Source organism: Colias croceus, chromosome 22 (genome assembly GCF_905220415.1).
Source record: "Colias croceus chromosome 22, ilColCroc2.1".
NCBI lineage: Eukaryota > Metazoa > Arthropoda > Insecta > Lepidoptera > Pieridae > Colias > Colias croceus.
The window spans coordinates 4,377,826-4,405,816 of record NC_059558.1 but is presented as its reverse complement, the minus strand read 5'-3'; the positions used below and the strand labels follow the sequence as shown (position 1 = coordinate 4,405,816).

Sequence of the window (27,991 nt, the reverse complement as noted above, 5' to 3'; positions counted from 1 at the left end):
CAATATAATATACAGTAACCATACATATTATAAGTTAAGCATGATATGCTAAATTCTACTTAATTAATAGCTAGATGCTTAAAACTAAGATTACTTTCGAGATGTTGAGATATTATTTAATAGAAAGTTAGTTTAGAATTTAGATAATTGAGATTGAAATAGTATGAGTATTCATATTCATATGAATTATTTCCGGACACGCACAAATGTCTATGATTATTATCTAAGGCAGCGTTTTCATCTGCAAGAAAACTTTCGCAAGAAATGTCCGACAGTCCATCTGACAGCAGCTTGCAAGTCTATGGCCGCGTTTCCACCTGCAAGTAGACTTGCAGACAGACTGTCGGACATTTCTTGCGGAAGTTTTCTTGCAGATGGAAAAGCGGCCTAAGAATTATATATCCAATAACAATTGAATATTTGAATTATTTTTGTCACATTTATCAATTAAATACGATACATATATAACAAAATGTGTCTTAAATATACTATGTATTATATGTATTAGTAAAATGTAAATTATAACAATCATCACTATTTTAATCACTAAATTATTGCTGTTTCAATGGTGTTTCATTTAACAATCATATTGTTTATAAAACTTAAAAATTATATAACAAAAATATGTTTACAAAATTGTATTAACATGTGTAAAGACTAAAGCATCAAGATTACATCGTTTTTAAAGTAACATATTTTTTATAATAGCATAATATAGTACCTATGTTAAATAATTATCACATAAAAAAATAATATAAAAGCAAACATAGGTATAAGAGTAAATAAAATTTAAAAAATAATAATAATTCCTTAATAATAGGTTTAAAATATAAGTATAATGTGTAAAGTACAGAATACAGATCCACCTTATATAATAAAACTAAGCGAACTAGCAAATTCTATGAATGGGATTATTCATTACCAGTAAATCTTTGAAAAAATGCATTCAATAACAATGAAATCATATATTCTCTCTCTCATAACAATTCCTAATATTTAAAAACATCAGACTATTTGAAATCTCTATTTTTTTTATTTAAAACCATACAAAACCCCTTAAAAACTTTACTAGACTTTGGCTGTTATTGTCGGAGGCCCAGACCCACTTTGGGTCCCTATGCCACTCTAGTAATCAAGTATGTAAATCATTTCTTCACAATTCCTCAATATGATCACTAGTTTCGTTGTTTATGAAAAATATCACAATTTTTAATACTTTCATAAATATTAATTACATAAATAATTTATAAAAATTATTGACTAAACTCATATTATTTCAATGCCATTGTATGTTTTTTTAAATAAATATATATAAAAAAGGACACACTACGTAAATCAACATCAGCATAGAGTTAACAGTTATTTTCTAGGGAAGAGCGTACCATCTTAGACCACATCTCAGCTTAACATCAGAAGAGATTGTGGTCAAGTGCTTCCATATTCACAATAAAAAAAAATACATTATATTATATTCTTATACTGAATAATCCCATTTTAATCTAAAAGCCTTGAAGGCACACTTTCAAATTGAATGAGCCATAATTAATTTAAGATATTAAAACTATCAAGTGAACATCTTTGTGCATTATATTAAATACTGCACTTTGAAATTCTAAAATTTTTATTTGTTCAAGCAAAAACACCTATTCAGACAATATTTTGGAATATTATTATTATTAATACATTAGTATTTTTATATAGGAAATTAGCATGACGTATAAATTAGGCGTTTTAAATTGCCAATACTAAATGCATGATATATAGCAAAATTATACTTAATTGACAAAAGCTTTTTACCTTACTTATTCCTTTATAGACAACAAAATATTTCATATTGCCGCAATAAAAAATATATATATATTTCAATTTAGCAATCTTTGCTCTATTTTACCTTCATATTTCATATTGCCATATTAAAAAACACAAACATTATTTCCATACAGCAGCTCTTTGGTCTATTTTACCTTCAAAGTGCAGTCATAATTATCAATTTAAGGCATTGGAGGGTGGATTTTCTTAGTTTCTTCCTCTGCCTCTCTGCCTTGGTCAATAGAGGATGGTGTTGGTAGTCCGCAAGGCACTTTGAGCATGTCTACTTCATGTGTCATTATGTGCTCAGCTTCCACTATTCATTAAATGAAAAATTTATTTATTAAGAAACGGAATAATAAAAAATAAAAATTTGAAATTGTTTGTGTAATATTATAACACACTATACAAAAACTTTAGTAACAATTGTACATAAAAGTCTCAGCAGTTCAATATAAGAGTTCTATTTCTAAGGAAATAATTTAATGTACTTATTAATCAAAATGTTTACAAATCATGTGTTTAACTAAGGGGAATATTCTCAATTCAACTACATTGTATTCTTTAGAGATGGTAGTTACTTCCCATGAATTATACTTCAGTACATACAATAGATATCATAAATAGATATAAATAAATAATTAATTTTGTTTCCTAATCTGGCAACACTCAACAAGACACATCTTATTAGAGAAATGGCAAGACTATAGTTTTTTTCTTGGGTGCAATGTTCATTTTTTCATTATCACTTTTATTTATAAAAAATTCATACTTACTCCTAATCCTGTGTAACTTGTTGCCATATGCCAAATCCCAATAATACAGATTCACAAATGTCAATGGAATAAGAGGAAACAAGAAATATGCCCTTTTTGTCCTTCGGAACCTAGAAACAACATTTTAGGTCATTATGTATCGTATAAGTTGAGTATATATACTTACTTATTACATAATTAGTTACTGATAGGAAAGTCAATAGTAAACAAATTATATCAATGTAAACTATGTACTATTTGATAGGATATACTCAGAACAAAATAATCTAATTTCAATATACTGCACAAGCCTATGAGAACTTGTAATAATTTTATAAAATAATCTTAATTGAAATGAACCTATAAAACTGTGTTTTTTACTTATAACACTGTTTCTACATATACACGACTAGCTGCTCCGCGCGGTTTCACCCCCGTGGCTCCACCCCTGTTGGTCGTAGCGTGATGATATATAGCCTATAACCGTTCTCGATAAATAGGCTATCTAACACCGAAAGAATTTTTCAAATCGGACCAGTAGTTCCCGAGATTAACGCATTCAAACAAACAAACTCTTCAGCTTAATAATATTAGTATAGATTACTGAACGGCAGACAGTTTCATAAATCATGTACATGTGCGTAGAACACTACGTACACTAGTGTACTAATAAGTTTCATGTCTCATTTCATACAGACTACTCCTATGATTTTATTTGGGATGCATTTAATATTCTTTTTACTTGCATATTATATAATATTCACAGGAATACACATAAAACATCAATTAAATATTTTAAATAATTTTAGTTAGTATTGTTAGTAAGAAGAATAAATATAAAATTATTGTAACATACCCAGTAAACAAACCAGTCGCAGCAGTAATATGAAATGCTGTGAGCCAAAGAAATATATCCCTGCTTTTCGCCACTGCTGTAGCCCTTTGCCTTTCAGCCATTTGATTTTGCAATTGAATTTGTCTTTCAATCTAAAAAGTGTTTAATACAATAGAAATTAATAAGCTGCTATTACAAAAACAAAAAATAATAATTTATAGCTACATCACTACATAGTATAAAACAAAGTCGCTTTCTCTGTCCCTATGTCCCTTTGTATGCTTAAATCTTTAAAACTACGCAACGGATTTTAATGCAGGTTTTTTTGATAGATAGAGCGATTCAAGAGGAAGGTTTTAGTAGGTACCTACCTATATAATTTAATAGGTTTTATACAAAGCGGGCGAAGCCGCGGTCGGTAAGCTAGTAATATTATAATACATACCGCTATTTCATTTAAGCTTTGTAAGAACTTTTCATTATTTTTATAATGATCCTCTAAATTAATGGATATAAGGTTGCCCATTTTAATTGCTTAATTCACTTGTTAAAAATTAATTATTAATCAATGATGCTAACTGAATTATACAAGGAATAATAATAAAACAATAGATATTTTGACGTTATTCTGTTGTGATAACTGATTACAAAAATGTAATACAAATTACAACCTTATTCATTGACAAATTACAAACATTAGGTACAAATTTACGACAAATTACAATTTAGTATTTACAGTGCAAATGACAATTGACACTTCACACTTGACACAATATTGTAATTTGTATGCAGCAGAATTTCTTGCAGAATTTTTTTTTTTTTTAATAATTTATTCATAACCATGGATACAAGTCCTTCAGTCGCAATCTTAAAGTTATATACATTTCAATATAATATAAAAACATACATTAAAAAATAATAAAATAATTATAATAAGATATGTACAGAACTAACATTAATATTTTAACTTATTTACTAATTTTACAATACAATTATACATATATATTCGATCGTTTCTCAAAACAATATTAGAAATTAAATTTTCTCTACAGTATTAACAATGTAATTATATAATGGAATGAAATAATCTTTGTTAGATAATAAATCTTCGACCCGGCGGGGAACACTAATTGAATGTTCTTGGGCGATATCACTTATTTCACTGACAAGTGTCAATCTTTGAATACCAAACGTTCGACACTGTAAAATAATATGGTTTATGTCTGCATTTTCCTGGGAACAATGGGTACAAATGTTTTCTGTAATTATTTTCATCCTATAAAGATGCGCTGGAACCAAGCAATGCCCAAACCGCAAACGGTTGATGATCGTTATAAACTTTCGACTAGTGTATCTGAAATCATTATACCAAGGTGTTGCTGGTAAGTTTCTCTGTAAATTTGCATACCATTTTCCTTTGTTTTCTGTGGTCAAATCCCAGTAATCTTGCCACATATTTTTCATTAAAGTTTTAAAGTGATGATAATAATCCGTGAAAGGAACTTTGAAAGATCCTGTCAGGTCTTCATCATGCTCCTGACGTGTTGCCTCGTCTACAATTTCGTTACCAGTTATGCCACTGTGTGAGGGAACCCATACAAATTCTATATGTTTGCCAATAATTCGTAATAAATCCTTAATCCTATACAAAATATAATTCTGTTTATATACAAAATTGCAATTACATAAAGCAGATAACACACTTTTGGAATCTGAAACTATCAAAATATTTAAATTAATTACATTACATTTTACATATGTCAAAGCAGCCAGAATGGCCCAACTTTCTGCTGTGAAAATACTACAACTATTTGGCATTCTGAAACATTTAGTTACTTTCATTTGTGGGTCATAAAATGCAGCCTTAACATGACAATCACTCTTAGAGCCATCGGTATATACAATGTAAAAATCAGTTTTATTGGATATATATTGTCTGAATTCAAACTTGTTATTAACAGAATCTAAATCACACTTTATATCTAGAAAATTAAGTAATGTATCATAAGGGAATTTGTAAATTGGCCATTTGTTGCTAATGTACATATCTTGTGTTAGATTTTTTACATAATTCACTATTGTTATAATTTCAGGCAAATTACCTGAGATAATTGTATTAGCCGTGATGTTGAGAGTACCAGCTGACTGTAGAATTGGATGAATGATATTATTTAGAACAATATTATTATTACAAGATAACACCTTCAAACAAAATCTCTCAGCCAGCTGTAATCGTCGAAGACACAATGGAGGTATGCAATTCTCAATTTCCATAGAATTAATAGGAGTGGTGCGCATGGCTCCACTAATTATTCTCAGACCCATATTTTGTATCACATCCAATTTTCTTAATAATGTATTACTAACATTCATATAAGCTAAAGAACTATAATCAAAATGACTTCTGACTATACTTTTATATAGCATACTCAATGTTTTTGGATCAGATCCCCAAAAAGTTCCTGCTAAGCTTCTTAAGATATTTATGCCCCTCATAGCATTCTGACATATGTAATTAATATGCTTATCAAATTTCAATTTATCATCTAGTATTACACCTAGAAATTTATGTTGATTGGTACTAGGAATGATTTCATTATTATATTTAATATTTACAGTAGAGTGTGCAAAAGGATCTTTACTAAAAATAAGAACATTGCTTTTTTCCGAACTTATTTGAAGTTTTAATATGTAACTATAATAATAATGCAATTGTCTTAATGCTGTATTCATATTTTCAACAGCTATATTAAGATTTTGATTTTCACAATATAAAAGCAAGTCATCAGCAAATTGCAATATTTTAACTTCTGATGTGTCTACAAAATTAAGGATCTGAGATGTGTATAAGTTGTACAATAAAGGTGATAATGTTGCTCCCTGCATTGTCCCTTTGTTTACAGTTCTAGGTCCATGTAATTTATTGTTGTATTTTACAAATAGAGTTCTTTTATATAAAAAGTTTAAAATCCAGTTTAAAATATGTCTTGGTAATTCCAACTCTTGCAATACATTTATCAAGCTCTCAATATTAACATTATCAAATGCACCTTTAACATCTAAAAAGACACATATAACATTACTGTGACTCAATTTTGCCTTTTTAAGGTCTGATATAAGAGATACAAAGCTTTCAGAGCAACTTCTTCCTTTTCTGAATCCAAACTGTATGTCTGGTAATTTTTGCTGTGTCTCAGCAAAGTAATCTAAACGTAATTTTAACATATTTTCAAAAAGTTTGCCCAAGCATGATGACAGAGAAATAGGTCTATATGATAGAGGATTGTTCGCAGGTTTATTTGGCTTTAAAATCGGGATTACACATTGAGTTTTCCATGAGTCTGGTATTACTAAATTTAACCAAAGTTTATTGTATATATTTAATAAAATTTCTTGCGCATTGGGGTGTAACTTTTTAATTAATAAGTATGGAATACTATCTAACCCTGGTGTTGTATCTTTCCTACTTTTAATTGAAATGTACAGTTCATTGATGGTAAATTTGCTATTGAGAAATGCATTTTTAGAGTTTTCAACAGATTTATGTAAAATGGCATATAACCTATCTTCATTTAACTGTGTTGAATCTGATATGTTATCTAAAAAGCTTGGAATCCAGTCATCATTGAAATTCCTATTATGGCAAGAACCTATTCTTTTAAATCTTTTTACATAACTCCATATTTGAGAAACAGGTGTCATTCTATTAAAACTAGTACATAAGTTTTGCCATGAATTAATACTTTCCTCTTTTAATATCCTTTTCTTTTGACCATCAAGTTTTTTATACTTAATAAAATTAGGAATACTTGGTGACTGTCTATATTCTCTAAGGGCTAACTTAGAATTTTTGACTGCATCCTCACATTTATTATTCCACCAAGGTGCAGGTTTCCTCATTACTTTTAAAGATTGTTGGGGTTTTTGTTTTGGAACAGTTGACATTCTAATATCATACAAAATATTTACAAAACTATTATACAAATCAATTGGTTCTGTGTTATCTATATCTAAATTTGAAAAACAGTTTTCTGATAATTCATGATATTTAGACCAGTCTGCCTTGCTATAAATATATTTTTCATCCACAGGACGTACTTCATATATAGATGGTTTCACATTCATAACAACCATAGTTGGATAGTGATAACTACCCATTGGATCATCGTGGACATGCCATTCACACAGAGGAGCCAATGAGGGAGTGACCAGGGATAAATCGATTGCAGAAGCATTTCTATTGGGATATTGAACAGTTGTTGCCTGACCATCATTTAGAATACACATATCAAATTCATCAATAAGATTATATAAACTGTTACCTCTATTATTATTAGTCGCACATCCAAATAAAATGTGATGTGCATTTAAATCACCCATGACAAGACACGGCTTAGGAGTTTCGAGTAAGACCTTTCTCATTTTGTTGGTGGCAAATCTGTTACTATTTGGAGGAGCATATACACAAAGAATATGTAATTTACCTATAGATGTATCAATTGATATGCAAATGTTTTGAATGCTTTCATAAAAAGTTGTTTGTACAATATTGTATTTTAAATTTTGTTTAATTAATATACCTACTCCATTATGCGTATTTACTGAGTTTTTATATATAAAGTTATATGGTGTAAAATTAGGAATAATACTAGTACTTTTAAGCCAGGTTTCGTTCAATAAACAAATATCTATATCATGCTCCGAGAGAAATGTTTTTAATAAGGCTTTTTTGCTTTGTAAGCTTTGTATATTAAATTGTAAAATCTTTAAATATGTATCCATTATGTTATTAAATTACTTAATAAAATATCTTTAATTGTTTTATTTGTTACTGGAGTACTGTTTTTGCTATTACCAAGCATTATGAGAGACTTGACTAATGCATTTATAATTATTTCATTATCTACAATTTGCTCAAGGTTGAGTGATTTTGAATTAGTGCCAGTAGCTGTGTCAATCGGCTTAACCGGTTTATTAAGAGCTGGGAATCTTTTATCAGGGATAGTGGGTATGGTACTCACCACAGTGGCATATGATCGACTGAGGTTCATGTATTTACTTTTCTTTTCTTCTATTTTTTTTTGTTTTACTGGGCAGTCTCTCGAGATTGCTAAGTGATGACCGCTGCAGTTGATGCATATAATTTCTTCAACATCGCATTCCTTGTATGAGTGCTGTCCAGCACATGAAGAGCACATTTGAGTACCTCTACAAGCTTTTGCTGAGTGATTAAACTTAAGGCATTTATAACATTGTAACAGGGGTGGGATGTACAGCTGGATCGGGTATCTGAACATTTGTATATAAGCATATTGTGGCAGTGTCGTAGTCGCAAAGGTTACTGCAATAGTACCTAATGGTGTCAGTTTTCCATCTACTTTTCTCTGGAATCGTTTTATTGAAATCACTTCCGCATCACAAGTGATAATCTTGTATATCTCTTCATTTGTTAAATCTGTGGGGACATGTCTTATGACCCCAGTGGATTCTGTTAAGTGCGCCGGCACAAATGCTTTTAATTTATTTTTTAAAAGAAATTTCTCCATTTTTAAAAAATTGTTAGCTGATACTGCTTTTTTAAATGTAACACCAAGTTTATAAGCATTGACTCTGTGCACACCAGCAACACCTTTAACATGCTCAGTGAAGAGTTTAGTAAGCGCTATTGGATTTTTATTACCAATTTTTTCACTGTCGAGAGATTCTACGTATACTACACAGTCTGTGCTATGATTATCTGGAAACTGTCTCGTATAATTCGGTTTGGTAAAAGTTTTGAAATCTAGATCTTTCTTCGTCGTGGTCAATTTTCTTTTTTTCGTTTCTTTTTCAACGGGGCTTTCGCCTCCGTCAGAATCGACTCCCATAATATTAAAATATATTTTGGTGCGTATTAATTAACTATATACACAATTATTTACAGTATTTATACAAAATGTTGAAAAATTTAATCGCAGTAAGAATTAAACCTCCCGCTTAGTTTGACTTCCCGCCAAAAAGTCCATTTCTTGCAGAATTTAGACCAGTGTTGCCATCTACACGTTGTAAATTGTAAAAAGTTGCCATTACATCATTTACATTCTGCCCATGAATGAAATTTCTTAATTTCAAAATACGAAAGCGACACACACAATAGGCAGTGCTGTCAGACATATAAACCTACTAGCTTTCCACCCGCGGCATCGCCCGCGCAATCAAAGAAAAACCCGCATGGTTCCCGTTCCCGTGGGATTTCCGGGATAAAACCTATCCTATGTCCTTTCTCGGGTATCAAAATATCTCTATACCAAATTTCATGCAAATTGGTTCAGAAGTTAAGGCGTGATTGAGTAACAGACAGACAGACAGACAGAGTTACCCTCGCATTTATAATATTAGTATGGATTTTACACCAAATACTATTAATGTTGCCAAAGTATGAAGGTATTTTTGCAATTTAAAAATTTTCTTATGAATTGACTATTGAGCTTCGGGCAAAGATACCCTTGTGGGCATATTTCACGGTTGTTAACCGTTTATAAAAAAAAAATCCTTCTACTTCTCTAATAAAAATAGATAGGCGGCTTGCATTATTTCTACTCTAAAATTGTATGATTTATAACATAAAAAATAAAGACACCTTATAAATTTGACTAAAAGGAAAATAGGGATCGGGTTAAAATGAAACAATACATAACTACTTATATTTATTTATCGAAGGCAAGTCATTCAACACTGTATGTATTTACATACTTATCTATTGCAGGGGGTTACCGGTATATATTATAGAAGTGACAGAGCTAGACGGGTCTGCTAGCGCTGTCTCTTTCTCACACAGGAATAAGTACTGCTATAAGATTTACTGGTAACCCACCCTTTATGGCTACGTTTGTACAGAATAATATCACAACAGGCAAAAATAATATCGTTTTAAAGCTATCACTGCATACTTAACGATATAGTCCTAGTTATTACTGAAATTACAAGACATATTGTGTAAATTACAATGCATACTTATATTAAAATCTATTCAAAATATTGCATTTTCTGATCAAGCTACAGAGCTGATATAATAAGCTTAACTAATGTTTATTATTTCACATATTTGTCTTATGTAATAAATGACGAATGAGAGCATTTTAATGATTGCAACACGATGCAGTTTAAAAAAGTTGGACGTACGTAAAAAGCAATTTTAATACAGGCAAAAATCTGACAAAACTGATTAAATCAAAATCATTCCTGGGATATTTTAATGTACGTTCATTATAAAAAAAATGTTCTATAGAATGTTTGAATATTCTTTTCTCACTCTCTCTTCGAAGTAATATGATTTTTTTAGTAACTAATATGGTTTTTATTTAAAAGCGGTTCAATTATAAATTTTGTTATACTACGTATATCTCTGTTAATACATTAACTAGATACTCTATTGTTTTCTTTGTCTTTATTATGCTATAACATTACTTAATTTTATAACATACAAATATGTCATGAATATTGCTTTTTCCATTATTATCACTGATGGTTTCTATTTTACTGATATTACATCTGATGAGATCGCCTGTTAAAATGTTGGTACTCCAAAATAAAACTATTATATTATACGCCTAAATAATTGAGTATTGATTTAAAAGTATAATTTTCGTCAATAGCATAGCTATCTATGCTCCACTATTTATTGCTCCAAAATAATGAATTTTCAAAATTACATGGCAAGGTACAGAAAGTAAATAACTGCAATAATATCCGTTCTTAAAAACTAAGAAAAATTTTCTATGATATTTTCATAAATTACGACATAAATAAAAATTAGAAATATAATCTATGTTAAACAATAAGACAAATAATACTGCAAAGTAAAATGCGAAGGTATACAAATAGCGAGTTAATTATAGCCTAGTCAATAAATATTGTAAAATCACGATTTTGCACTTAATATTCTGACAACACTGAAACTCATAAGTGAAAAAAAAAGGAAATACGCGTGCTCAACTACTTTATAACTTATCTGTTGAACATGGAAGGCTATCCATTATTTTGTGCGAATTATAACACTTACAATTATTTCTTTACGGTGAAAATTTACAAAAATACTTTTCTGATGTTGCAATTTGTACCTACTGAATAATATTGAAAATATAATTTTGCAGGACGTTGCTATTGTTTTATTAAGAATTATTATAGGTGTACATAATGTAAGGTTAATTTGGATTTAATTTGCGAACAATCTTATGTCTATTGACGTTCTCCTAAATTTTTGTACCCGCGATCAGTAAAACTAATTATTTTTTCAGTATATTATGCAATGAACTGTTTTTATTCCTGCTAATGAAAAAATAAGATGTATAAAGTAAAATTACGAATTTGTAAAAAATAATTTTAAGAAAATAAGCTCGACAGAGTCTCATACATAAAATCCTCATCTATCATAAATAAATTAAATGTGAAAAATGCCCGCTAGCTTTCTGAATATTTTTAATTGATAATGTTAACTAATTTTTAAATGACCATAGAGATTCAAATTTCATTTTCCGTCTGATTTTTTATCAATATTCAATCCTCAAAACACAAGATTGTTCACAACAAAGTATAAACGAGTTTATTTTCTGAGGGTAGTTCATGAAAATTTGAAACAGTGTTTCGTAGCTATGCCTATGCAAACATCTACCAAGCGTATCACTGTAAGGACAAAAGCATATTAACAACCTTAATACCTATCTATTTTAATAGTTAACAATGCCTTCCAAATCTTCTTAATAAGAAGATTTAACATATTGGAGCACATATTCTTTACTTTAAAATATACTATTAGTTATAGTGTGTATAACGTTTTATTTTTTTGTTTGATTTAGTTAAATTTGAGACTTGTTTGTTTGATTTAGTTAATTTGAATAGATTTTTAATCAAATACATAGGTCTTTTTTATGATACTACGATAATTTAGATTTAGTCTTCTCCCCGTATGAGTAAGTATAATTTATTTAACGTATTTATTTTTTCATTCTATTGTATTAAAAACGAAAGAGAAAAAAGAAAGAGAACATGTGCTCACAAATGTCTTTCCCATATTCTAAAGTTATGTATAAATAAATATTTAGAGACGCAACAGGGATAGTATGATTTTATCATAATATACAGATACAACCAGTAGGGAAACTTCATACAACACGTTCGAAATGGCTCACGCACACAAACAAGCGTGTTTACGAGAATTGTAAAAGCGGTGCACACGGGCGGCTCGAGCAGTTAATGGCTGAGCGAAGTACACGGACTGCTCGAGCGGTCGGTCGTTGACTGCTAGAGCTTTTTTGACGGCGACGAGCTTCGTTGACGGCTTGAAGCGGTCGCGACTGCTCGAGCAGTCATGTGTACGGCAGTGAATGAATGTCTATAGTTCACCGCACGGTCGCGGCTTCAAGCCGTCGGTCTCAACTGCTTGAAGCGGTTGGAGTACGGCCACCCTCAGCGTATTATGACAATTGGCAGATATAAGAATACCCATACGATTCTCGTAAACACGCTTGCTTGTGTGCGTGAGCCATTACGCACGTGTTGTATTAAGTTTTCCTACTGGTTGTATCTGTATATTGTGATTTTATGTTGGAAGACGAAATAATTATATGAAAAACTGAAAAATGGGAAAAAAACTACTTTTTTAATAGTATTCAAAAGGGGGAGGAAGTTGCTCGCGTCCGTAGGATTTACCATCTATTCCTAGACTCACCCTACACGTCTCCCCTGGGTGGTGCCAAACGAGCAACAACGCCGAGTCTCGGGCGGCGGTAACTAACCCGATGCAACCTGCCTAAGAAACAAGTTATGTTGGGGGTAGGAAATGACCTCCTCAACCCGCAATCTCATGGTCTAGTCCTGAGATCGGGGGCATTGGCTTAATCGCCCGTGTCACGAGGTAGAAAGCCTCTCTAAAAATTCACCCTAATCCTAAGGTGGGATACGCGCCGAAAGGATGAATGGCTTGCAGGTAGCAAGCTGATAGCGCCAACCTCAACGGACCCGGCCAACGTTGTTGTATGGAGCCTTCTTGGAGGAATAGGCGTCACCCTTCAAGTGACTACTTAGTTCGTCCTTACTCGTGGGAACAATATGAGCGAAACCACCCAAAAAAATTCTAGTCCTAAGAATAATATGATACAGCAAAAATTAAATAAAAATATCTTCTTTAGAAATCGTAGTAACAGTTTACCAACAGTAAATAAAACTGGAGACAATAAAATAGAAAATGAGAAATTAGACACTAGAGAAGGTACAGTGATCAGTTCGATTCAGTGGCAGAATGACAAAGTACCTCTCATAAGACAAAAACGAAAAGAAACAAGCCCAATAGATAATGAGAACATAAAGAAATCAAGGCACACGTCTTCAATCATCAATGTACCTACACATAACAAATACGACATTCTAACTGATGAGGAAACAGAAGTACCTGACAAGGACGTGGAATATGTACCTAAGCCTGAACCAATTTTCGTGACTGGAGTCATGGATGTCACAGCATTAAAAGCTACTTTAAATACAATTGTGGATAACAAATCATACAACATGACAACTTTAAGATCAGGGCATATTATCAAGTTAATGCCAAATGATGTTCAAACTTACAAAGCTATCCGAGAACACTTCATCAAAAATAATATATCGCATTACACTTATAAATTAAAATGTGAGAGAGCATACAGAGTTGTATTACGAGGACTACATGCTACTGAAGACATTTCTCTAATTAAGCAAGAATTAAGAGAGCAAGGACATGAAGTTAGACAAATAGTAAATATCTTGCATAGGTCAACCAAAAAAGCATTACCTGTATTTTTTGTGGACCTAGAACCAAATAAAAATAATAAAGAAATATTCAAATTAAAATATTTATGCCAAATGAAAGTTGCATTTGAAGCTCCCTATAAGAAAAATGAAATAATGCAATGTAAAAGATGCCAAAGGTTTGGACATACCAAAAACCAGTGCCTTAGACCATTCAGATGTGTTAAATGTGGCAACGAACATCCCACTTCTGTATGCACTAAAACACCCGAAACAGATCCCACTTGTGCGAATTGTCAAGAAAAGCATCCTGCAAGCTATAAGGGCTGCATTAAATATAAACAATATAAAGAAAGACTACTAAAAACCAAATCAAACATAAAAGAAATCCCAATCCAGTCAAGTACTGACACAAAAACACAAGAACAACCAAGACCTAATCCAAGACAGTTTAATTACAGACAGAAGAGAAGCTATGCAGATGTAACAAAAGATCGACCAATCAAGAATTTATCTGAAATTGAAAACCCTTCCGACAGACTAGAACAAATGTTCGTTAAATTCCAACAAATCATGCTTAGCATGATGGACAATATGATGGATCGTATGATCCAGCTAGTGTCAAGCCTAATAACAAAATGATTAATTCCATCCGAATAGTCACTTGGAATGCCAACGGCTTAACTGAACGCCGTCGCGAATTTCAAGCATTTCTTAAAACAGAAAAAATCGATATAGCATTAATTTCTGAAACAAGATTCACTGCAAAATCTTACTTTAAAATACCAAACTACACAGTATACACAACTAACCATCCGTCAGGTAATAGTCACGGCGGAACTGCAGTAATAATAAAAAACAACATCAAACATTACGAACTAGAACAATACCGTACAGATAAGATACAGGCAACTTCAATAAATGTTATGATCAGTGAAAAAGCTGAAACAACTTTTTCTGCAGTGTATTGCCCACCAAGACACACGATAACCAAGAATGACTACATAGAGTATTTCTCCAATCTCGGCTCCAGATTTATTTGCGGTGGGGATTGGAACGCAAAACATACCCACTGGGGTTCTCGATTAATCACACACCGTGGAAGGCAACTATATAGTACTATACAGGATTTAAAACTAGCGTGTATCGCCCCTCAGGAGCCGACGTATTGGCCAACAGATTACAATCGAATTCCTGATCTCCTCGACTTTTATATAACCAAAAGTGTAAGCCGCAATTACTTGACTGTTGAAACTTGCACGGATCTATCTTCAGACCATACGCCAGTAACATTGAATTTTAATACAACAATAGTGATGGTGAAGCCAGCAGAACGATTGTACAACAAAAGAACTAACTGGAAGATGTTCCAGGACGCAATCACTAGCAGAATTCAGCTCATACACCCGTTCAAAACTATTGAAAGCATAGAAGAAGCCATTGAAAAACTCAATAAAACAATTCATGAGGCAGCAGCGATATCCACGAAACAACGAAAAAGGTTACCACTGATGAACAACGAATACCCAAAAGCCATTAGAGACAAAATACTCGAACGCCGTAATTTACGTAAAATATGGCATAGAACCAGATATCCCTCAGACAAAACTGTGTTCAATAAATCTTCTAACGAACTCAAGGAACTAATAAAAAGTTATACCAACAATAATTTGCAAGAATTTTTATCTAACCTAACCCCGAGTCCGGACACAGACTATTCGTTGTGGAAAGCAACACAAAAACTAAATCGTCCTAGAAAACAGATCCCTCCCATCAGAAAAGCCAATGGGATGTGGGCGAGATCAGACCAGGAAAAGGCTACAATATTTGGTGAACACTTGTGCAACGTTTTTCAACCATTTCCAGAATTGAGACCGGAGCATAGCTCTGAGATACGTAGTTATTTGGAAAGCGCAGATCAAATGTGTCCTCCATTAAAATACACTAGCCCTTCCGAAGTAGCGGATGAAATACGAAACCTTAAGGATGGAAAATCACCAGGATTCGATAGCATAGATAGCGTTCTCTTGAAAAACTTACCAAAAAAGGGTATAGTAGCAATCGTCAACATCTTTAATGCCTGCTTAAGATTGAATTACTTTCCAGGTCACTGGAAGATAGCACAAATAATAATGTTACTCAAACCTGATAAGATACCAAATGAAGTTGCATCATATCGGCCCATAAGTCTTCTACCGTTAATGGGTAAACTTTTCGAAAAGATCATACTAAACAGGTTGAAAGTACATCTTAACGACATCACCCCGGACCACCAATTTGGATTCAGGGAGAATCACGGAACAATTGAGCAAATTCATCGTATTGTAGACGTTATAAGCAGATCTTTGGAGGAAAAGAAATACTGTTCAGCAGTATTTCTAGATATTAGCCAGGCCTTTGATAAAGTGTGGCATGACGGTTTATTATTCAAAGTTAAAAAGATGCTCCCTCACTCATTCCTACACATTATCAAATCTTATCTCTACAAACGTTGTTTTGAAGTAAAGTTTCATGAAGTGACATCAGAACTGTATGAGATCAAATCAGGAGTTCCACAGGGAAGCATACTGGGACCGATTCTCTACATTATTTACACAGCCGACCTTCCAACTTCAGACAACACCATAGTCGCAACATACGCGGACGACACAGCCTTGTTATCCACTCACTCAAATCCAATAATAGCCTCAGATCACCTGCAAAATCACATTTATAAAATAGAGGAATGGCTTAAAAACTGGAGAATACATGCAAATCAGAGTAAATCAAAACATGTTACATTCACACTCAGGAGAGACACATGTCCACCAGTTAAATTGAACAATGATTACATTCCTCAAGAGGATAATGCTAAATACTTAGGCATGCACTTGGATAGAAGGCTAACATGGCGAAAACATATTTGGACAAAACGGAAGCAACTGGACTTGAAACTTCGTAGTCTTTACTGGTTAATTGGACGCCATTCACAAATGAGGACAGAAAGCAAATTAGCAGTATATAAAGCCATCTTGAAACCCATATGGACCTATGGCATCCAACTATGGGGCACAGCTAGTAATAGTAATATAGAGATACTGGAACGCTTCCAAACAAAAACTTTAAGGACTATATTTAACATCCCATCATACATCAGTAATAGGATCATATACTTAGACTTAAAGCTACCCACTGTCAAACAGGAGATAACTAAATTTAGTGACGCCTACCAGAAAAGACTTTCAAATCATAAAAATGAGCTAGCCTTTAAATTAAGCGGAGATCAAGGCCTTCAGTACAGAAGGCTAAAAAGACACAGTGTGCCAACACTACAGGGCAGATTTGTAAGGATGGAATGATACATCCATTTGAGATGTGTCCTTCTAAGCAAAAAAAAAAAAAAAAAAAACCCAACAGATAAATATCACACAAAAAAGTGGCTTATTGTTGTGATCAACAGATTGCCATGAAGCAGTATATAATAAAAAAAAAAAAAAAAAAAAAAAGTATTCAAAATAATGTAAAACTTATCGTGTGTAAATAGAAACATATTATGATTACGTAGTATATTATTATTAGTCTGTGTTATGATAAATAAGAATGAACTATAAAAATAATAAATATGTACTTTAAATTTATTTGAAAAAAAAACAGGAAAAATACCTACGACTAGTAATTGTCATGATAGAAATTGGGCAATAAACGGCTAAATTAAATAATTAAATTTAATTATATACTGATAATAGTTAAATGCGTAGTTAATAATGTAAAATAATGATTTTCGAACACAGATTTATATTTATCAAGTATTAAAAAGATGATGTAAATTGAAGAAAAGTACAATAAATGACGATTAAAAGTTGTAACATCATGATAATAGAGTCGAAAATCGATTGTCACTTCTCAATGCACTTATTTAATTGACATCCACGCGATATAATTTACTTGATCAAGCCTATTGACACGCAATTTGAACAATGAAAAATATAGACTATGGAATCTTTTAGGCCCTCTTTACAATAGGCAGCTTTGGCCCAACAAATGATCGTCGATGTTTGCCACCATTACGGCGTTTATGAATATGAGACGTCTACAATGACGGCCGATCAAAGACATTTAGGCCCTCTACACTATCGCGATTGCCTCTGCTCGCCCAACGCTGCCCAATGTGAAGAGGGTCCGTTTCATTTCATTGCAATTATTTATTTACGTTTTAAACGATTAAGATCATTTGATCAAACTTTAGCTCATACGAAATGAGCCAAAATTATTTTTATGCACCTTAGCTTTTTTAATATTTAATGTCATAGAATTTAAATGCTTTATAAATGAGAAATTTTGAAAGAATCGAAATAAATGGTCTTTTACACAGGGTTACTTGTAAAATACCGGCAACCCCGCAGGACGAGATAGCTAACATCATAAGCAACAACATTAATTGTTCTACGACTTTTGATAATTTGTTAGATTTTATTTTCATACAAAAATAAATATTCATTTAATTTTCCGTTTGAATATTATAAACTCTACGCCTCCCAAAAATTACGTAAACAAGAAGCGATATGTATGTACAATAAAAGTTTAAAAAATCATTTAAAAATTATTTATTGTGTTATGCCAAAAGTCGTAGAACAAATGTTGTTACTTATGATGTTAGCTATCTTGTCCTGCCAGCTTGCTGGTGTTTTACAAGTAACCCTGTATAGGCAGGTGAAACCGAAAGAGTAGAATTTCACTTGGATCACGGGTGACCGAGAGGCTAGGCGTTGCCCCGGTATGGCAAAAAGACGTAGGTTCAAATCCCGCCTCGTGATCAATTATTTTCCATTTTTTTCAAAATTTCTCACCTTTTTTTGTGTTAAAAGTTAATGATTTGATTATGAGATCACTTTTAATTATCAAAAATTAAATTAATTAGTGTGATTATTGCTTTGTATTGCATCACTAGCCATAATAGTTGTACTTACTTAGATTATCACTATTTATTATTAAAAAGCAAATTTCCAGTTGAGGTTAGATTAGGAATGTGGCTGTTATGGAAAAATCTTTGAGAAATACCACAAAAACTGATACACAACTAACATAAATATAAGCGAAAGAGTAAATATATTATTTTTTTAACTATTGAAAATTGAAATGTATTTTATGAAAAAAGTGCAGTAGTAAAATGTAACAATAACATTCATACTATGTGATCGTCTTTATTTTGTTATATAAATCACAAACTAAAATAAACTACAAATTGAATATAAATAAATAAAATTATAGCCAAGCTTATATCTCTGTTTAGTAGAATAGTAATTGCCACTTATACTTAATCATATTTCGTAAAAATAAAAATAAACATTATGAGCGAGCGCGCAAGAGCAACTTTTGTCTCCGCAACTATTTTGTCTCTCGCATCAATTCTATAGGAAGTTGCGTCGCTACGTGCGCGCACTTTCTTACTAGCCCATAGAGTTGATGGGAGAGACAAAATAGTTGCGGAGACAAAAGTTGCTCTTGCGCGCTAGCTCTTATACAAGTGAGAATCAATTTCTATTCAGGCAAAGATCGGACTTACCTAAGTGACATAACCTAATTTAAAAACTACGTTGTACCGCCAAAACGTCAAACTTCAAACCACAGATTAACAATTAATTTCTAAGGGCAGTATTCTAGCAATATCTACCGGGATTTGTCTACGAATATTATTTATTTTTATTAACTAATTTAATAAATTATGTATCACACGCAACTCACATATTAGGCAAATATTTGTCGACGTTTCAATTGAAAATGCACCTTATGATGAAGGCATTAAGAGTTAAAATACATAACAATGTATTAAGCCGAAAGAGATGTAGTTATACGAATTATGTTATATTAGAAAGGGACGACAGTATTTTGTCCATTAATTTATCATTAAGGAATTTTTACCTTCTTGTATAAACGAAAGTGCACTTTAACTTCTATGACTTAAAGTCGATATTTGCATGTCGCCTAAATAAAATTCACCTACCTTTGAAATATAAATTACATTTACGTATTCATGTATAATATTAGACTGATGTTATTTTGCCACTTTTAATGACGTCACTAATATTTTTTGAAGTTTACGAAGCGCATTTAAGTTATATTTATGAGACTTAATTTAAGGCTGTTAGGTTTTATGCTAAATTAAGTTATAAGATCTCCGTTGTAATCGTTACATTGAGCATTAATGTAATTATTAATGAATAATAGTTGTGGAAATCCTTCACACCAATAAATTATTGTATTTACGACTGTATTTGCTATGGAATAGGGTTTATTTATAATCGCGATTTTGGTAGTACAGTATAATGATGTATCCTATTAAGAACTGTATTGTCTATGGAGTAAGGTTTATTATCGCGACTCATTTAAAACAATAATGTATTGACTTACGACCGTATTGTGAAAGTGATAAGGTTTATAATCGAGCTGATGTACTACAATAATGTATTGAATTTACGACCATATTTCCTACATGATAAGGTTTATAATCGCGATTCTGGTGAATGCGGCGAACGAGGTGCTCGGGCCACGCCCGCTAATTTTTCACAAACCGCTTCCAATTGGGCGTCCAGCATTAGCGACGCTATTTGATCGTCTGTTAGCATTTCCACACTGAAAAGATAAATAAAATTTAATTACTAAGATAAATAAATTTCATTTATAAAGCGTATATCATAATTTACGATACGCAAGTCATACAAAAACAGTACCATTATCGTTTTAAATGATTTCTCATCACATAAAATAAGATACGTCGAATAAAATTAAGTAATACGTTAAATAATTTAATTTCACATAGGAATTTGAACTTTTGACATCTCTCTATTTGAAAATTGCCTTTTACATTTTATATCTTAATGGGAAATTTACTTAGGAAAGATGTATTTTTATAAGCATATCGCCATTTTTATTATTAGCACATTTAATATACACAGTTTTCATAAAATATGTTTTTATTTTTTTTTAATCAAAAATGCTTTTGAGTCGTTTAATTTACCTTGCAAGACTATCAGTATCAGAGTATATTTCATCAGACGCGGAAGACGCTCCAGAGGGTGCGGGTGAGCGGCGAGAACGGGGCGAAGCCCTGCGCGGAGTGCGCGGGGCGGAGCCCGGGCCCGAGCCACGCCTCTCACCAAAGAGCGATAATCCTGGAAGAACAGGTATATTTGACATTTAGGTAAAAAATAGCGCGTATGCCGAGCACACGTGTCAGAAGTGAAACTTCTTAGGTAAAATACAAAGGTACCAAAATCGTCGCCTTATTTAATGACGTGACGTTGAAAAGTATAAAAACGTTAAGTTATGTATCTATTTGGATAGTAAGATAATTATTATAAAAAAAAAATACAATAAATATTAAATACAGATGTTATATTTCCTTTGATAAAAGACAAAAACATGCAGCAAAGTGTCCCAACTCTGTCGCCGTCTCTCTCCATCTAGCTCTATTACATCTTAGAGTATAAGTGAGAAAAATCTATATACATATTATATAAAACTTAAAGGTGACTGATATAGTGATTTATCAACGCACAGCCCAAACCACTGGACGTATCGGGCTGAAATTTGACATGCAGGTAGATGTCATAACGTAGGCGTCCCCTAAGAAAGGATTTTAGAAAATTCATCCCCTAAAGGGAAAAACTAGGGGATGAAAGTTTATCGTTTCCACGCAGGCAAAGCTGCGGGCAACAGCTTACATATAACACCTTTAAATTACCATACACGAGCAAATAAACATATTTGATTTGATTTAGCGTGAACACCGGGCGGCACAAGTTCGCACTCACCCTGGAACATCTCCTTCACTTTCTCGCCCGTATCGTGCAGCAGTGTGTCCAAGCTCTGTCGCCGTCCCCTCTCTAACTCAGCTCTGAGGCAAGCGGTACGATCACTGACTCGAATAATGCGTCTAGGTGAAGCGGCCGATACTTTAGACTCCATCGGACTTGGCGGGGACTTGTCGGGACTTGAACGCGGTCGGAGGGAACACTTTTCGAAACTTATCTATGGAGAAAAGGTAAAAAATACAAAACATAGTTATTTTTTCAGGCAGAAGACTTTCTTATAGAAATCTTATAGAATTCTGTTTCTGTGTCTAATAGTGTTAAGGAAGAGCGGAACCTCCTGACACAAGCATTTATTTGCTTACTAGTGTTCCAATCACAAATTATTTAAGGACCTATTGTAAAAGGTAGAAATAATTTGAATTTGAATTTTGAATTTGAATAGACGAAATAAGAAGCAATTTTGAATTGTCCAAATATAAAATTTGATACGGAAAGCCTTTTCTACAAGAAGTCCGATAAGAAACTATGTAGTCTGTTTGTATATAGTGGTTAGATTTTTTAGCTTCTACCACAGAATACATAATAGTAGCTAAACGCTACAGAACGGACACTCTCCACCTCCCGCCAAAATTAAACACTTACCTCACCCCGCACGATCAGCCTGAAAATGGTCCGTCTGCAAGGACGATACGCAACGAAGATTGACAACATTAATCAAATTGACTTATAGTAGAGCCATTTTAATAGGCAACATTTGACAGTTCAACAAAATTCAACAACGTAACCTAGTAACGACGACATAGAATAACATGATATTTCGTTTTGTTAGAACTGCACATTTGCTTAATTTTTTTCAATTATGATTACATATTTATAATAATAATGACCGATACAAGTAATTTTAAGATTTCATTTTACTGATAAACCATACTAAACATAATAAATAATTTCTGAATTGAAGAACTGACGTCGCTACAATTTTGTGTCAATAAACCTTTTTTCTTTTTAAATACCAGAGACGTTACTCTAAAAATCGAAATCTGACATCTAGAATCGAATGCATTGATTACTTGTGAATAAAAATCATCATAAATTAATAAATTCGATTGACAAATGTTTCAAATCCGTATCGATTAATTCACTTTAATCGATGTTTTTAAGCAGGTTACCTCTCTTCGAAGATAAAATTGATAGACGTCAAATGTTGCCTATTAAATTGGCTCGACTATAAAGTAATTTTATTATTTTGGATTTGTGATTATCGTTTTTCGTAGAAAATGGTTAGATATTGTGCTGTTTACGGATGTATTTCATCAGAAAAACGCGAATTTTTTTTACGCTAGTCACAAATGTGCCAACCATAAAGCGTTAACACACACTTTTGCAGTCTCTACAGTTTGACTGTCAAAACGATAATTTTGTATGGAGTGTCCGGGGTGTGCTTCTACATTAGATATTATAAATTCTTATGATATAAAAATCAACAACAATTATGTAACACACCGTTTATCTATTTACACAAAAATCTTAATCAATTCAATCAGACAAATTACAGATAAAAAATAAAATTCTTCAAAGTCAATATTAACATTTTCAAAATACCTCTTCCGGGCTAGAATAATCGAGGTCGATTTCCGTCCATGTATCCGGGTCGGGTCTGTCCACTTTCCGCAGCCATTCCCTTACATTTTCATCGTTATTCGAACACACCTCTTCGAGATTCTCACTGGCGTTGGATTCGCTTGCCGTGTCTGTTATTGTTGATTGATCTATGTCTGTGAAAATGTAGGAAATTTATCGAGAGACAATAAAATTTATCGAGACACAAGTCGAAGGCTTGAAATATGCCTAGCTATGAAATTCTTTTTATTCTAAATTAGCTTCACGGATAGAATGGAACTTAAAAACCATTGATTTAATTCGGTTTCATGAATAGTTCAAAGAATATAATAATGTTAAGCATCAATGTTGATAAAGTTCGATAATAGTAAGTTCTGGCAAGAAACTGTGCGCGATCGAGGAACCTCTGATTAGGTTGCAGAGCATAAGAAGTAAGAAGTAATGTTAAAAAAAGTCAGGCAATGTTACATTCTTAATGTAGTACAAAAATTCATTGCTAAGCTTTTGAAAGACGAATAATTATAATACATGTTATCATATATTGCTATTTTGTGCTATTGTTTCACATATATAAAATATAGCTTACCATTCCTAGTAGACTGTCGTCTAGAACGATGTCTATGTATTTCATCAGATATTCTCTCGAGATTTCGCAGCGCAGACGAATATTTCTGCTTGGCATCAGTAACTTGTTCCTCTAGTGTTTGTATACGAGCCTTTTGCGCTTCTAACGCGGCGTTGATCCGTGCTTTCTCTTCGAAATACGGCCTGTAGGACATTTTGAGCTCGAAGGACCATATTTGCAAGTGGCCAAAGACAATTTTGATAATGTTGAATGTTCTTTTTCTTATAATTTATCTAAATTGTCTTTGGCGTATTAAACACACATAGGTATTAATTTGTTAATAAGCTATGTCCCAAACCTTTGTTAATAATATATTTTATTTACAATACACATCGGATTTAGAAAATGTTTTTGTGAAAATGTGTTTTTTGCTTAGTAATTAAGTAAAACACATAGAATAATTTCACAACATATAGAAAAACAGAGAAGAGACGAAAATAAAGGAGTTTTTTAAATTGGAATACAAAGACTACATTTTAGCATGTGTGCTTGTGCATGCACTATTGGAATACATGGATTTTTCGTTAAAAATATACTTTTATCTACAAAATGTTAAAAATTACCATGCTTTTGAAAGTCAATAAACTTTTTCATATTTCATTTACCAATTATCTTTAAAATGATACAACAAAACGACATAATATATTGTGATGTTCTCATTTCTCAATATCATAACGAAAAATCCTTATAAAATATTTATTTGTAACATGCATAAGCAAAGAACATAGATAAATGAACAAAAAATTTGTACCAAATATTAGAATGCTCTTGCGGACGGCTGCGTGCGGCCTGTGGAAGATACATTACTCTGTGCAAACTAATCAAGCATAAGTTGTTCTACAGAAGTCGTTAGTGCTAAGCTTAACTACAAGAAATGTAGTACATTTTTGTAATAATATTAGCTTGTGTCTCGAGCTAATAAAGTAGTGAAGGCAATATACAAAGAAAGAAGTAATAATTCAAGCATGTGTGTGTGCGTACTATTTATTTATACGTTGACGCACACATACAGTGGTAGATTTAAAGGTAATAAATAATAATGAAAAATATTAAGGGTAAATTTTAACTGAATTTAATCTTAATACTAATAATATAAGGATAAAGAGTATGTTGGTTTGTTCGCGTTTGCATGGACTACTGGAGCGGCTTTAAAAATTATTTATCTGTTTCTGTTCAAAGCCTATGTTATTTTTTCTTTCTAAAAGCATAATTCAATATTTTATGTTCACAAAAAATATATTTTTACCTCTCATCTCATAAAATTTCAGCTAATAATATTATTAAGACTTACAATGACGTATTATACAAAATAACGCTAATTTTAGCAAATACACTTTAAATATTATTTTTGAATCTAATTAAGACATACATAATAATATTCAAATAATTCATTTTTTGGAATGAAACTAGATAGAACTCTGGAATAAGAATCATGCGCAAACAATGTATAAGAGTGATGCTAATAGCTACTATGCTTAATGAATTAGCACTTTAAATGAATCCTAATCAATGAACACTTAGTGAGTCATCCAACCAACAAATGATCATCGCATTACGGCGATTACGAATAAACATGTACAATGACGGCCGATCATAGACATTTAGGTCCTCTACACTATCGCGATTGTCTCTTCTCGCCAAATGCTGCACATTGTGAAGAGATCCCATTAAAAGTAATACTTGTTCTGAACTTTTCAAATAAAGTAAAAATTATAATTAGAATCGAATGTTTTGACTTTTTTTACAGTAATTTAACCTACAACTCGCCCATACGCTCACCTGGACTTAGTAATATGTCGTTTGAGGCTATTCTGTAGTTGTTGCACCAACGCAGCGGCCGCGCGGTGCGACGCCGCTTTAGTGCGTTGCGTCACCGCAGCGGCGGTGCGGTCGGCTTCCGCCTGGAAATCGGAACACGTGTTTGAACATGTATTTAGTTTGTTAAAGGAAAAATAACACAAATTGAGAACCTATTTCAAGAAAACAGAGAAAACTATAAATAATTGTAGGTAAAAAGTAAGTAGTAAGGTGATCGAAAAACGTTTGTGGCACAACTAAGACACTAGTTTGAGAAGTGTAGTTACGATAATAAGTTTATTTTTAATTTTAAAGTTATAACAATGCCTGTTTAGATAAATGCAAATGGTGGGCAAATGGACTTCTGGAGCGCCTGTTCTTAAGCGAGCCCACCGCCCATATTCATCTACAGGCTCTTCTGCAGATGCATTGCCGACTTTTTGAGATGGTAAATTAGCTAAAAACTTTACAACAAATTTTTACAAACCTCTATAATAAGTTTAATATTATACCTGATTAACTCTATGAGTTGCGTGGTTAAGCATCTCCTGCCACGCCGGGTCCAACGTGAGCCCGCCAGAGCCGTCGGCGAGCCGCGCGAGGCCCTGCTCCGCAAGGTACACCATCTCCCTTGCAGCTGAATGGGCGCTATTCGCTTTGTCGTAAGCAAGGTTCGCTGTGTGCAGCTCTTGGGACGTCTGTCAAGAGTATTTTTTAAATTGGTAGGTAGTTTGGTGTGAAATTATATTTTTATTATAGCTACAATATAAGTATATTTTTTCTGTATCCTCATTAATGTGGTACAAGCAAACCACTACATAAAATTTTCCTAAATAAATATTCACTCCTCTTTTTCAATTTATTAGGATACTAAAATCATTTTGTTGTTGACAGAAATATGGGAAACAAGTAAGTTAATTTTGCTGATTATAATATGTTGAGCACAATATTGGATTTACAATCTTTTTATAAAATTTCTTCTATTGATATTAATTTACAGGAAATTAATAAAAGACAACATTTTGTTTCACAAAATAATCTGTTGCAGGTCACTGTTATAGTAATAATTTTGATAATTATTTCATACTAGCGGTCCGCCCTGGCTTCGCCCGTGGTACATATTAAGCAATAAAAGGTAGCCTATGTCCTTTCTCGGGTATCAAAATATCTCCATACCAAATTTCATGCAAATTGGTTCAGTAGTTTAGGCGTGATTGAGTAACAGACAGACAGACAGAGTTACTTTCGCATTTATAATATTAAGTATGGATTTTACTTACAATATTAGCTCTGAATCTAGCTTCATAGTAAGGCCGTGCTTTGTGCACACTGGTGCCTAGTTTCTTAGTCAGTTGTTGTATTCGTAAGTGACCCTCAGCCAAAAGCCGCCGGAAAGCGAGTCGAGCTTCATCAAGCTCTACTTCGAGCCGATTTATTTCATCGGTAGCTGTATTTAATCTTTCCAATTCAATCTGCAATTGATAAAAATTATATCATTAATTAGTGATTTTATTATCGTAATTAATTTTGTAATTCTATAGGAATCTTAGTGGAAAATTTTATAAGAACCGCTTCTATAGAAAAATGTATTAACTAAGTTATAAATATAACACGTACTCATATCTTACAAAATATTATATTGAGTGTGGGAATAGTTAATTTGTATTGTTCACGTACTATTAATACTTTATTGATTACTGTACCTGTACTCGAGGATCTAGAGTTTCTGAGCATTCAGCTGCGCTATCGTTCATTTTTCTATCAAAATAAGCGCATTTTAACCAATCTTACATTTATATTAAAGCATGAATTAATTGTTTTATATTCTTATTTATCAATACAATAATTCGCCATCGCTAAAAAGCGAATATTGGCTGCGAAAAACACGAAATTAGCACAAATCCTTCCGCTACCTATACAGAAATGTCAAAGAAATGAATCTGTCATTTATTTTAACATAATATGCACAGATACATATCAATTATCAATTCACAGTACA

At 32.4% G+C, this 27,991-nt stretch overlaps 2 protein-coding genes across 2 annotated transcripts; both read right to left on the bottom strand.

Moving 5' to 3' along the window:
- Window positions 1-839: 839 nt before the first annotated feature.
- LOC123701736 (plasminogen receptor (KT)) lies at window positions 840-4,054 on the bottom strand. Its single transcript, XM_045649247.1, has 4 exons — window positions 3,845-4,054; window positions 3,421-3,551; window positions 2,586-2,695; window positions 840-2,125 (listed from the first exon to the last, which is right to left on the bottom strand). Exons 1-4 carry the CDS (start codon window positions 3,923-3,925, stop codon window positions 1,992-1,994), a joined length of 456 nt encoding a protein of 151 aa, XP_045505203.1. The 5' UTR covers window positions 3,926-4,054; the 3' UTR covers window positions 840-1,991.
- A 16,585-nt stretch (window positions 4,055-20,639) lies between these two features.
- LOC123701966 (SH3 domain-binding protein 5-like) lies at window positions 20,640-27,894 on the bottom strand. Its single transcript, XM_045649601.1, has 9 exons — window positions 27,696-27,894; window positions 27,273-27,464; window positions 26,505-26,690; window positions 25,975-26,096; window positions 24,157-24,338; window positions 23,553-23,725; window positions 21,951-22,167; window positions 21,155-21,308; window positions 20,640-20,769 (listed from the first exon to the last, which is right to left on the bottom strand). Exons 1-9 carry the CDS (start codon window positions 27,744-27,746, stop codon window positions 20,640-20,642), a joined length of 1,407 nt encoding a protein of 468 aa, XP_045505557.1. The 5' UTR covers window positions 27,747-27,894.
- Window positions 27,895-27,991: the final 97 nt, after the last annotated feature.